The 14,377-nt window shown below is 40.9% G+C and overlaps 1 protein-coding gene across 5 annotated transcripts in view; it reads left to right on the forward strand.

Moving 5' to 3' along the window:
- Positions 1-14,377, forward strand: part of ctnna2 (catenin (cadherin-associated protein), alpha 2) — a 316,543-nt gene that overhangs the window by 274,689 nt on the left and 27,477 nt on the right. For 4 of the 5 annotated variants that reach the window (XM_078291254.1, XM_078291257.1, XM_078291266.1 and 1 more), the window contains one exon: positions 13,606-13,698. The exons of the other annotated variant lie outside the window; for it this stretch is intronic. In XM_078291254.1, coding sequence (XP_078147380.1) covers positions 13,606-13,698 — 93 coding nt within the window. The remainder of the gene's footprint in view (positions 1-13,605; positions 13,699-14,377) is intronic. 5 annotated transcript variants of the gene reach the window in all.

Consider the following 14,377-nt stretch of genomic DNA (forward strand, 5'->3'; position numbering starts at 1 on the left):
GAGAAACACTAAGTTTGGTGCAGGGGGCAGGTCCCCGGAGAGTTGCATCTTTATGAATATGGCATTGATGGGACTGACAGAAACAGAACTTCTGTCCTGTTTTTGGAGAGTGCGCTCTGAAGAGAGCTGTGGTAATGGAGCAGAAGCACGCTGTCTCCTAGTCAGCTGTCCCACTGAGACCAGCGACAATTAAGGCACATTCGCCAATAATGCTATTGTTGTGTTTCTGCTTTTCCACTAGGAAATAAGGAAGCAAATAAATTGATGGAGATGAATTATTCATCATGTCAGCGGTAAAAAGTGTTCCTCCCCCCAAAGTCCAGCCAGTCAAGTTGGAGTAAACAACAAGTCAGTTTTTTTTGTACCCTGTGCTCTGCCGTAGCACAGGCTACAGACATAGCAGGATCACAGTAGAGAATGTGCTGCAATGGGGCATTAAACACATGGCTTCACAGGGTTTTCTTAGTGCAAATGTGCCACTGTGGCATGCAGTCATCTCAGCTGCTAGGAAGCGTTCAGATAGGGCAAAGGTCAAAAGGTAACTATCATCACCTTTACTTCAGGCAAGCGCCAACTAATGTTTTCATTTCTCATTTTCCATTTATTGTTTCATAATGTGGGCGATGCAAAGCCCTTTGAGACTGTAACTGTGATTAATACAACTAAACTCGACTTGACTTGATGTCAAACAGGGTTCATGAGCACCATTCACATCATCTGTGAAGCAAAAACAGATTGAGTCTGATTTTAAGAGAGATATCCAATTACACAAAACACCACCAGCACCCCTGGGATGGCAATTGTGAATGCGTCCTTATTGTGACTCCCACAACCTGCCGTCTGTTATACTGTGGAAATAACCTTAAATGCTACAGGCTGGACCCCAGCTGGTCGCAAGGCAATATTAAGGCAGCCATTTTCTAAAAGTGGTTGATGACAGCAACATGTTTTAATGACTACTGTATCTGAGAGTGCATTTTCAAGGTGGATAGTGAAGATTGCTGGCATTATTTACGGTGGAAATGTCCAGACACTACTCCCCAAGGAGCAATAGGTGTAGCACTCTTCAGTTCCTACTGCTTAATTACACCAATCCTAAATTAATTGGACTCACAATTTATAGTTTATCATTGCTAAGTAAGAAAAGCACCTATAAAACATTTGGCTCCAAGGTTCACATTAATTGGCAACCCAGGGCAAAAGTTATGTCTGCTCCTTAATGAAGTAATTAGCTAAAGCCATAGCACCAAAGGCTTCTGCCGATTGCAATTTTGACTTTGTCTGGACACTGGGTCCTTAGGCTTTCTACGATTCATTTATTATTTTGGTGAATGTCCTCTGGCAAAAAAGTGTGCCAAGACATTTCTATTATAATTTCTAAACACGTTAACACCCTTTTGTAAAAGCAACATCAATTAAAGATAAATGTGCAATGGCCACTAACATTCCCAGCACAAGAAGTTTGTCTTCATAAAGGCAGTAAAGTGGAAAATGAAATGTTTACAATGATTTTCTCATCCGCATGTGATCAGAAATATTGCTAGTATGAAATGTCAGTGCAGAAAACTATCTGCAGACAAAATCGCTCACAGAAGAGGAAGTTTCTAAAGCTCCTCTTTTCTCACTTATCCATTATGTTCTCTCTGTTTTATCATGGTGTTTTATCACCTCACTTCTATGTTTTATCACTGTGCAAAAAACGAAACTAGCTGCATTAAATATACAGTGAACTGCAATTATCATACTTATAAAACTGTTAAAAATGTCAACTGAAGCTTAGTTGCACACTGCATTATACATGAGGAGTACCTTGGTAACACTCTAGGTATGATATTCCGAGATGGAGGAGGGATACTGGACATCATGATGAGGACTATTTTAATTGTGTTGTTAATTCTGCTCACAGCCATTGCTATGATGGCCTTTCACGTCTTCACACTCCCCTGTTCTCGCCTGGGGGAAAATCACACAAGCATTAATTTAAAAGCACAGGAATCAATGTGTGACATTTCCATTGGCACAGCAAAAGCTTCTTAAGACACAAATACACCAGATAGATCAGACCAACAAGTCCATCTGATGCCTCTGGGCACACTCAAAGAGTCATATGTTGTTGTTTACAGATAGGACTTAAGTATACAAAACTTGCAATTTGTACAAGACAAAGACTAAGTGCAAAAATATGTGATGCTGATTAAATTGATTATAACACCTCCTTAATCTTTGCTTAAATATTAATTTCATTCAGCATTCACGCTATGTTGGCATTTACTTATTTATTTTTTAGGCAGAAGGAAGACTGTAAAGCAGAGTTTTTCTGGCCCCTGATCTGTGCTGTTTACATCTCTATGCTATGTTCATTACATATGTATGACATCAGATGAATCGAGCAATTATTGATTCTTATAAATCATCAGTGTCACCAACTCCATGCTATCTCCACACCTCATTTTTTATTTCATCTCTTTTCTCCCATCCCCCAGTTTAAAGGTTGAGGCATTAAGGGCTGACAACTGCTGACCTTTACCACCATGTGCATCTATTATCCAACAAGGCTAATCATGCTTTTCTGGTGCCTTAGATAGATGTGAAAAGGCAGAGGGATGTGATGTGGAGAAATGTCAAGGTCTTGCCGTGTTCACATTTTGTCTGAGATTGGACTCTGGTGTTATAGGCTCATTGGATCAACTGAGAATCTAGCCCTATATGAAATAGCACCCTAATTTGCAATCTATGAAAGGCCAAATGGAACTAAGGTAATATAAATGATACAAAACCATGTCAACACCATGAACTTTTTGCATTTGCAAGGTTTATTAACAAAAGGTTTCAATAGAGGAGCAGTAATACCTTACATCTCCTTTGGTGCAACACAAATCTCAAACATGACCCTGTCACCCAAACTTCAACGAGCACCTCTCCATACCAGCATTCCTCTTTATTAAATTTGTACTTCTCCAAACAGGTTTTACATGTTCATGGTATTCAGCACTGAAACATCACGCTAACACCTTGAGCAAAGACGCATTTTTGATACTGCAGCTCCTGTATCTTCAGTCCTGCTGCAGATGGGCTCCATTTTAGCTATAGGCCTACTGTATGAGTTTCACTGGACATGGACTTGAAGTCGAGGAGAGAGCAGTAATTGCTGTCTTTCAGTCTAGGCACTTTATCATGGGTGCTACTCTGTGAATTGATGCCAACGTTTGACAAAAAGCATAGAGCACTCAAAGCTTGCTGGACCCCACTTCTGTGAATGAAACAAACTCTTACTACCAGCATTCCAAATGCCTCCTGCACTGCCTCGGTGCGGGGAAAGAGATTAAGTGTGCTGGTCTGCTAACAACATGCAGTGTGGGTCTGGAGAAGTAGCATTGCCTGATAATTTTGGCTAAAGATAGTGACTCATCTGTTACGCACCAGTTTTCGAAGTGAACCATCCTGCCACCAAAAAATAGACCATTCTTTACAGTACAGCGGGTTAAACATTTCAATTCCCCTGAAACAGTAGTTTTTAAACAGCCCGTGCTGCTGAGGGACTGTGGAATGTACAGAGAGATTAAAAGAAACAACCCAGAGGTCCATTTTCATAATTATGCTTTGGTGCCAAGCCCGACTGCTTGGCTAGCACTCTTATAAAGGGAGGGAGGGAGAGAGAGAAGGCAGAGAGAAATCAATACTTCAGTGGAAACAGCCCTAGCTGGGGTTTTTTTAGGGGCAGGAGGAATGGTGAGGAACTGTGATAGAAGTAGTTTGGCCCCTTTGGCTACAGCAGCAGCTTGAGCGTGAGGTGCAAGACGTTGTGGGATGAACAAACTACTACCTACCTGAGAGACACAGCCTTTTGACTACATAGGAGGCACCAAGCCCCCTGTGTGATAGAGTGCTCTAAGCAAAATTAAGAGAAATCAATCTAGCCAGCCTCTGCTCCTGAAGACCGGACCACAGCAAAGCAGCAAGGCACCGACGCCAACAGGAATTGTGGGTAGTTGCCCCCAGGGAGTGAGAGTCAGCCGTTTGTTCCCCTCTTTCTTTCTTCCTTTACTATCCTGTCTTTCACCGCAGTGTGCACAAGATAATCCAATATCCAGGACTCTAAATGAAAGCTGTAAGACTACACACTCGCCTTCTATATGTGCATGCTCGCACACATGCACACGCACACGCACACTTGTCCCAAGTCAGCTCTGTCCAGCTAACTTTATGGTTTGTTTATATTGTTTTCAATTACCTCTCTGTGTCCCTTGTTGAGCCCAGTAAAATTTTATATAGTGGATATTACTCTCGAGGTGCCCATCCTCTCTTCCCCTGGCCTTCTTCACTTAGGCATTAACTTTTTTCTATGTAAATAAATCACATTTAGAAGTTATACAATAATCCCAGTTTTATCACTGTGTATGTGCTCATTGAAAGAAGCCATTGGTCCTTGACTTTTAGCACTATAATGGAGTGAACAAGCGAGGTAAACTCTTAGTCCACCGCAAACAGACAGCTAGCATCTTGTATTGTACTGCACCGAGTGCCTCCCCTCTCCTATCCAGCGGTGTGTGTGGGTACGTATGCGGCCATGTGCAGGGGTGTGTGCATGTGTCCGTACTTGTGTGTAAGCGGGTTGGCATCCCCCTCCACTGTTGTCTCATGTAAGTCTCTAACCTCTCCCCCCTGCCAGTGCTGGGTCACCTCCCTGCCAGCCTGCAGCGAATTATCATATTTATCAGGGAGACAGCCGTGGTATTAGCAGGAATAGCCAAACCTCAGCTGTGGCTCTAGAAAAACAACCACTGTAAATCACACTCTGTCAGCCTTTCATCCAAGCTCAGTCATGGTTGTCAAGGAGACCATGCTGTGATTCGAAAGGCTATTTTATTTTGCACAGGTTTCAGCCAGAGCTTTGATTCAAAAACATGTAGATCTAAAAAAAATAATAATAATAAAAAATGCATTCAATTTAATATAATCAGAAACTGATACACTTTTTTTCCAATTGCAGGTGAAAAGGTTATAACTGATATATTGAATCAAAGCTTTAATTTAAAATTACCTCTTCATGGAGCCTATCCCAGCATGCACTGGGTGGAAGGCAGGGAAATGAATGAATAAAAAAAAACGAATGGCCGTGAAAACATGAAACATTATATATACATTATTAAATTGTGGAAATATCAGCATAAACATCAGGAATAAGATATGTATGCTGATATTTCTCATATATGAAATATCAGGATAAGCTAATAGCTAACTGTAAATTGATGTCTCAAGCTCACTGGAGAACTTCTCGTCAGAAAATGTTGGATAACGACACTTTGCGGAGCTAGAAGCAGCTATTCGATTGGCTCAGACACACACCAGCTACAGCTACGCTAACGATAAACATGGATGAAAACTTTGACTTAAGACTTGCTTCAGTTTTGTCAGAAGTACTGTATGCTCTCGTCATCAAATTCAGTCGATGAAGATTTTACATCTTAGCTTGACGACTCTGTTAAAAAATGTAATGGCGTGTTTACCAGCAGACTACAGTAAAAGTAGGAGCCCAGAGAGTCCACAGCATCTCCGCCCTCCCCAAGATTAAGAAATCAGAAGAATGACCAATTTCTTCCATTTTGCCCGCTAATGCGAACACATCACCCACTATGTCCATTCCATTGAGAAATACAGGTTTCCAGCTTTCTACTTTGTTATGAGGCATTTGGGCTCTAAATTGGCGTGAATGAATATTGAAAATCAGAGTTTGTGATATTTTAGCTTTAATTATTTTATTTAAAGTTTCTATTATCTGAAGAAAACACTTGCACAACAAATACAAAATGGAATACCTACACAACATAAATTAAAGAAGTATCCTGGACATAACAGACACAAAAAAAAAAACTCTGTTGACATTGTGATGACATTGTATGACCAAAACCTCAACTTGCTCCTTGTGGCTTCAAAATCGGCGTAGAATTGGGTGAAATTATTGACGTATTTTACGTAAAGAATAATGGGAAATACACATTGATTGCATTTTTTGTTCCACCTTTCCTAATCCCAGCAAACACACCACCCTCCTCCTCATCGTGCCAGTGTACCCGGTCCGTTGTGACTGCAAGCTGGATGTTACTTTTGAGAAGCTAATGATTTTCCATAATGCCAAAATCACTAATCAAACATGGCAGATAGTCGTTTTTGTATAATACCAGGGTGTCAACCTGCACAAAGTGCAAGAGGAAAATTTACGGTGAGCTTGGATATTTCATTGGCAAGTATCAGACGGCTCAGTTTAGATTCAGCGTCTCTATGCAGTGGACTGCATTCTGAGTTTGACTCAACACTCCATGGGTCTAAGTTTTCTAGATTGACACCGGATGCCATTCTTTCTATCAACTCAAATAAGCAACAATCTGCAAGAGGCCACCATTTTTATGCACAGGTAATGTTAGCTTTCATATGCTAGCGTCTCGTTTGCTATAGTGTCTGTCCAACTCTGGCTACAGTTTATAAGAGTGGTGACCTCCAGTGTGTGATTGACTGTCAACTTGTCAATCAAAACGTTGTTGTGAACAGAAAGGAGACACCCACAGTTATCAAGACAAGCGCTAGGTGCAGCAGTAAAAATGTGGGTGCATAAAACACATACATCATGAACCAAGTAATGACAATAATGTCAGTTTCCAAACAGTAAATTTTACTTCATGAACAGATTTCATTTTAAAAACTAATTTCATCATAATACACAACTTTTTGAATATTAAAATAATTTATAATATCTATATCAATTCAGTGTATTTTTGGCTGTTGTTACTGCACATATTTTTGTACAGTAGTACTCCTCTGTCTCACTCCTCTCTGCTGTTCTGTTTTCTGCTGCTCTCAACCTGTCTTTACAAAATGCTAATTCAATACACAAGCTATACATATTGGTTAAACCCATCCTTGGAGCAACTCCATCTTTGGATTTTGATTGGTCCTCACTGAAACATTGAGGTTTGTGATTGGATGAGAATACCTTATAGTACCCAGCTGAAATGCAGTTTCTGAGATAGAACTTTTTTCTTTTCTTTATATTTCTTTCTTTGAAAATGAACACCACACAAGCATAAAATAACATTCAAAGATTAAAGAGATGTGGATAACTCAATTTTGATTTAAAAAAAAAAAAAAAAAGTCAGATGGAACCATATAATTCCAAGCTCACTGTTTGCCTTGGGCGCCACCATTTTGAAATAGGCACCACAATAGGCAACACAATAGGAACAATCACTTGAAATTCAACCAGTAATCAAGAGCCTGCCCATTGGTTTTGATGGATGAAACTGACAGATATGTTATTTCATTACACTTACCACATCTTGTGACATTGAAATAAATCAATTGATAGATGAATAGATGAATACAGAAATGTTATATATTTAATTGTCTGTTTATTTATATATTGAATTAGTTTGCTTGGTTTTCATGGCCTACAATTATTATGTAGCCGATCAATAAAAGTGTCGATCTAAGTAATTCTGGTGTGTGCTGGAGTACTAATTATTTAACTTATGTGTTTAATTAGGTATTTAACAATACATATATTTAGTTGTGCTGACATTTCACTATTTAATTCGTTCACACATGCTTATAGGAAAAATGTTCCAAAGCCCGCACAATTTGTGCATGCTCTCCTCTTGTTCTTATCTGGTAATGCATCTCCTATCAGTATGTGAGGTGATTTGCTCTGTTTGCCGACCCTGATTGCTTACCTGCAACAGCTAGCAGCCTAGTGGTGAACCCTACACAGTTTTGGATAAAACCCTCAATTACATTCAAGGGATCGTCCTTCACTTCATGCCATTAGTGTAACAAATATGTAGTCTTCCAATACAGAAGGTACTGTAACACCCACTTTGAATGGAGAAGGTTTTTAAGGCTTTGCTCTGGTGACTTTGACTTGTATTAACCAGCCACTTTAAATCTCAAGGATTGATAAAGAAAGAATGGGAGAGATACTGTGTGTGTGTGTGTGTGTGTGTGTGTGTGTGTGTGTGTGTGTGTGTGTGTATGTGTTTGCATGCATGCCAGCAACTGCGTCTGTATGCATGGAGGTGATGAACCTGGGGTCTGCAGGGAGAGTGTGGAGGAGTGTAGGATCCTATCCCAGTCTTTCTCCCATATTAGTGGACCTGTCACTTAGTGAACAGAGACTTAAGCTCATTTCCATTCTGATTTAGGAACTGAACAGCAAACCCCTCAGTGTATTAGAGTCACTCGCAATTTAGGTGCACTTTGTCTCTGAGGCAAAGGTGGGTGGGGAGATGAAAAAAAGGTATCAGCCGAGTGAGCAATGAACCAGCAATCGGTAATCAAAATGACTCACAAAGCCAATCCCCGGTTTCAGATCATGCTGTACCCGTACCATCCAAAAACCAAAAAGATACTTGTTTTGTTTTGTAATGTTTATTATCACAATAATAACCTAAAATGTACCATTATAGATTTCTCAAAACAGTGCTCCTGGTTGTTGGAGTTCATAGAAACCTCTTTCCATTTAGACACATTTGTGTAATTTTGGGAACTGCAAGGTCCAGTCCTTTGACAGTTTAGTCCTGTGGAATGAAAAATTTGATGTCACGCAACGAGGAAATCACTTTTTGTCTCACACAAATTGAGATGCTAATCTGGTGTTAGGAAATTAGCAATCAACCAGCCAATATTCAACTGGATTCAAATGTTTACCTATTAGGACCATAATCACAATAGGCATGCTGGAAAGCTATTGCTATTGTACTTGCTGCACTTTTCTCCATTAATATGCTGCACGGTCTAGTGTGCCTTTTGATGTTGTTGCAAGCCCAGTGGGCATTCCCCCCGAGGCAATGCGTACATCACTCCTTAATAGGGATTGATTTTCAAAGAGGTGGTTCCTAGTCAGTCATAGCAGGTCATCAACTCTCGCTGCGTTATATCCCCCACAGACTTGAACCTCACACAACCTTGATATCTGGCGGCACAACCTAATGTCTTGCACCTTAACCTGTGTCTGCCACCTCTGCCCCACACCATATATGTTCAGGCTTTACCACTGGGAGCTGACAGCTCATGACTAAAACAAATAGAAGTACTCCTGCGAGGCCGGGCCTGTAATTGTTTCATAGGCTGCATACTGTATTCCCTTGTTAAGCGTTCTCCTCCATCTATGTTGACAGACTGATTTATTTACTGGTGTGTTTGTTTGTGTGTGTGTGTGTATGTGTGTGTGTGTGTGTGTGTGTGTGTGTGTGTGTGTGTGAGAGAGAGAGAGAGAGAGAGAGAGAGAGAGAGAGAGAAGGGGGAGAGAGAGAGAGAAGACAGCAGAGAGAGATGGTATTGGTAGTTCTGTGTATTTGAAAGGGGATAAAACACAGCCCTCCACCCCATGCCAATAAACGCCTCACCATCACCCTGCCTACAACAAGTAAACATCCAGACGACAGTCTTTTAATAGAACTGAGTGCTTCCGTTTTACATCACATAACTCAAAATGTCATCCCCACTGATCCCTTCCTCTGTCACCATTTTTCTCCTTTTCAATCCACTTCCTGCTTCATCCTGAGGTGGAGCTGTTGTGCCCAACACCTTGGCCAACACCAGCTCTATTAGTTGTTCCTCAGAGTTAGTAACTGGAAGGGTGATTTATCTGGTGCAGCTGCTGGAAACGCCTGTAGGAGTGACGCAGCTTAGGGGCGCATTGACTGAGGAGAGGAGAGCCCTACCTGGCTGGGCTTTCCTGCTCACTGCCGCTGCTCCCACAGCCACTAGTGGAGTGAACAGAAGAGTCCCACTGACCAGGAAAGATCAGAGTTTTTGAAAAGTAAAAAAAATCTATAATGGTCAAAATTTTGGCATCATTTTAAAAAGGATGCTGAGGTGCAACAAGGAGGAGACTCAAGAGAATAAATGGGGATAATGTATGTGCATGGTACACAGACAGTGCTAAAAAGTAAAAAAATATGTTGCTTCATGTCATATCATCATCAGTGTTTACCAAACATACATTTTAGACCCTAAGTAACCTTCAAAATAAAAAGTTGATGCATTTACATTTTTAAACCCTGTTTTTTACAGTTGTATTTTTTTTTTTTTTCAGTTTTAACAAAATCTATATTCTCTCTCAGCAATGATAACAACAATAATGAGAACTAGAGAAAATCATTTTAAAAAAAAATAAGATACATGAATAAATAAACCTTAAATATAATAAATATCCCATCTACAGTTGTATTTTTTACACTATCAAATCTACTTTTCTGGTATTCAGCTCCAGTGAGGTGAGTTAGGTGGGGTACATGAGAATGGCCATCGTCCCAAATGCAGTGGGAACCTTCATCAAATTAGAATTGAAGTGATTATCCAGGGCAGAGCAAAAAAGGACAAAATCGATAGTTCTCTGTTTGAGGCTAAAATGAAGAATGGCCATGCAGCAGCGATCTCTCTCTATCGCTCCCTTCCTCACTCTCCCTCACACATTTTCTCACACACACACACACACAGCTACCTACACACACACCACCTTTTGAATCTTGTATTCTATTCCAACATCCTTGACTGTATCAGCATTAGGCTCGCGTGGCACAGTGTTAGGCCTTCTGTCTTGGTTTTTCCCTCCTTCTTTGTTAAAAAAAAGCAAAAAAGCAAAACCCTCAACGGAGAAGCACTTCCTTAGATAATTGCAATTAGTAGTTTTGGCTGGACGTTGCAGCATTGGCCCTGGCCCAGCTTCTCTGTGTTGGATAGGAGGGAGGGGGAGTGGGCCAGCTGGGCATGTTGCCAGCCTCCAGAAACCCCTCTGGCCCTTCCACCTCACATGGCCCTACTGCAGCAGGCAGAGGTCCACTGGGCCTGAGCAGAGGAGGGACCAGGGAAAGGAAACTGCTGTATATATATGTATATATATTAGCAGGTAAAGGCCTAGACAAGAGACTTGCTTTCTACTAGTCAGATACAGTAATGATACCATAATGGAAAAAAGAGCTGATCCTTTTTACTACCTGCAAAGCCAATTACTACTTACAGACACTACACATGACACATATAGCCTGTCTCATTAAGTTCTGCTTTAAGTTGTGTATCCTCCACACACACTCACATTTACGCAGAACATACACTCTCGCACGAACAGACTCTCTCTCTCTCTCTCTCTCTCTCTCTCTCTCGCTCTCTCTCTCTCGCTCTCTCTCTCTCTCTGTCCCTCCCACACACACATATACAGGGCACACATACACACACCATAAAGGAGTGCAATCCATCAATGTGCTCATAGCTGTCACTAGTAAAGGGAGACGGGGCTCTAAGCAAGAGTCCTCTAACATAAATTTGATTTACCCCAATTTGCCTCAAACGGTGACATGTGAGGAGTAGAAGTGCTAATACAGACTGGCACCTTTCGCTGCCAACAGGCATGTGTCTGTTTAGCTCAGTTTCAAAGCCATGGCTCATGCCGGCATCTAATTTACTTAAGGATAGCATTAGATTATATGGAGTTTGAAGTTATGAAAATTAACTGTGAAATACAGTGATATAATGGAGAAATATGGTGACTGCAAAGGGGCTTAAGGTAAAGTGTGTCGTGTAGTGTGTGTGTGTGTGTGTGTCTGTCGGAGTGAGAGGAGGAGAGAGATTTGTTTGGGAATCTTTTTGGAGTAGGCACTTGTGCCCCGAGTAGCACTTACAATGCTTTCCACCATTTTCAGTTACCCAACCAATTTTAGATGATATACTGCACTAAGATACCAAATCAAACAATTTCTTGACATTGCTATTTCCAAAACAAATGGCATTTGATTAAAAAAATAAATAAATAAATGAAAGAATTCTGGACAATATACACACATCTTCAAACAGTAGCACCATTCCTAAGTTAGTCTAACATTAGAAAACTTTACAGACCGCTAATGTAGTATTCCAGCAGTTACTAAGTGAAGTGAATTGGGATAACCTATATGACTTCCAGACAGGAATCAGGTTGGAGACCTGTCACCAGAAAGCAATACCTCTACATGCAGAAAAATAAAGGTGCCGAAAATGGTTCTTTGGAGTGATGCCATCGAAGAACTGTTTCTGGTTCCACAAAGAACCTTTCTGCACTCCTTTGCTTAGACACCTGCATTGTGTTTTTGTTTATCTGCCCTTATAGCCTCATTTGCAATTGCACAATATATACTATGGAGGAGTTATTTTCCACATTTGTGCCATCACCCACCATCCCAAAAGTTCTTGAAAGGTTCTTTGTGGAACCAGAAATGGTTCTTCTATGGCATCACTCCGAAGAACCATTTTCGGTTGCACTTTGCACCTTTATGTTTCTGTATGTAGCCTACATGACATTCTGTGTGTAGATAGAGACATACATAAATTAAGCAAAACCATCTGGTATCTTAATTATACAATGAAGCGCCTTTTTGCACCACTAAGCCTCATAATGATTTAGGAATGCTAGTAATGAACCCCAGGCATGCTGGGAATGTCAACATAATGAGTTAGGCTTCCTAGGTATGTCAGGTCGGCCATTTTGGCATTAGCCATTGTACCCAGTTGCTTTTCTGCCATTGAAGGCCTCTTTCCAATCAGTGCTATGTCATTATTTTTTTAACATTTCTTGACATGTGCTCTCTGTACTGATACTGTTGCAATAATTTAGAGAATGAATAGTGGGAGACCATAAGACTTATCCCATCTGCCATGGCATTTCTGCTTTATTGGAAAGTACAGTTGAGAGAAACAGGAAAGGGCGAAGAGAGAGGGGGATGACATACAACAAAGGTCCCAGGCTGGACTCAGGACAACACGCTACAGACCACTGATCCACCAGGACGCCCCTACTTACACTTTTATTCTCCTGTGATTGTCCAGTAGAAAAATCACATTGCCGCGCCTATGTGGTCTGAATTATTCAGATATCAGCTATCTTCTGTAATGAAAGCAAGACAAGGAATGGCGGAGTGTTGGGGGAAGGAGGCAGTAGTGGGTGGGCAGAGGAGGGCACCTGATGCTGGGGAATAACAAATACCAATCTAACAGTTGAGCAACCCTCTGTACATATTTTGCCCCCAACATTGCCTTTCCAAGCCAAGCATTAAATCCCCACTCCTGCACAGATAGCAGTACACATACGCTGGTGCAGACGCTGCAGCCATTCCCTGGAATCACTATCTCCACACATTAAAAAAGACCGGCCAATGTGAGAATGGGACACTTTGTTTTTGCTCATTGGCTTCAGGTAAAAGGGTAACACTGATAGGAATAGGACACAGTGGTTTGTACAGTTGTTTGGTTAATGACAACACCCTCGACTGCGGAGTAGCAGTTAATCGATGAATTGCTTCGGAATGCCACTTTTCCTCAGATACACACCTAAAATTATTTCCATTGTCAAGGTTGATCCAGCCTAAATTTATTAACATATCATTATGTATTATCAACATGTAAAATGTTAAATTTAATTTAATTTATGTGAGCATAAAAATATAAAATATCTAAACAAATATAGACAAAATATTGAGTCTGAAATGGTAACACTGAATGGTAACACTGTTATTTTTTATCTGTTGTCATAAGAGTTGTTGAATACAGTGTCTATTTTTCTTTTTTTTTGCTCTACCCCTTTAGGTGGCTAACTTGGCCTGCTCCATCTCCAACAATGAAGAAGGCGTGAAGTTGGTTCGAATGGCTGCCACCCAAATTGACAGCCTATGTCCACAGGTGAGAACCCAAAACCCAATGCCAAGATTCTTATATACACCATATGCTATATTTTATGATGTAAACACTCAGATACTCCTTAGACAGGCACTAGTCGTGATCATTTCGTCTTGATAATTATAAACCTTCCTCTTGAATTTACCTGAGTGAAGAATCTTTAGAGTCTTTAGAAATGAGAGAGTTCCTAAAAATGAGAGTAAGAAAAACAGAGAGAGAGATGGTTGGTAGGAAGGGGGTAAGAGGGAGAAGGAGGAGAGTGGGAAAGGTTCTTGTAGCGCTGTTCCGCAGGGTGCTGGCAAAGGAGAACAGTAGGTGGTAATTTATCCATTGTTTTCCAAGGCCAAGGGTTGAGGCATTTTCACAGGGGACCCAGCGCATTAATGAATAACAGGAGTGGAGCAGGGAGGGGTAGATTTAAGATTCAAGATCTCTCTGATCAGGCAACTCAAGGCTGGAGCCTCAAAAAACTTTGGAAGCATTTTGTTCCCTGCTACCACTTGGCACCAAACGGAGAGAGATTAAAAAAAATAACACAGACACAAACTTTCTGACAGGGTCGAATAAGGAGGAACAAACAGGAGGTGGAACAAAGAGTGATGGTTCCATCTGTTTTGGGTAGTGTTACCCCCTCCACCACCGCACACACACACACACACACACACACACACACCACAGTGTG

Source organism: Centroberyx gerrardi, chromosome 3 (assembly GCF_048128805.1).
Source record: "Centroberyx gerrardi isolate f3 chromosome 3, fCenGer3.hap1.cur.20231027, whole genome shotgun sequence".
Taxonomy (NCBI): domain Eukaryota; kingdom Metazoa; phylum Chordata; class Actinopteri; order Beryciformes; family Berycidae; genus Centroberyx; species Centroberyx gerrardi.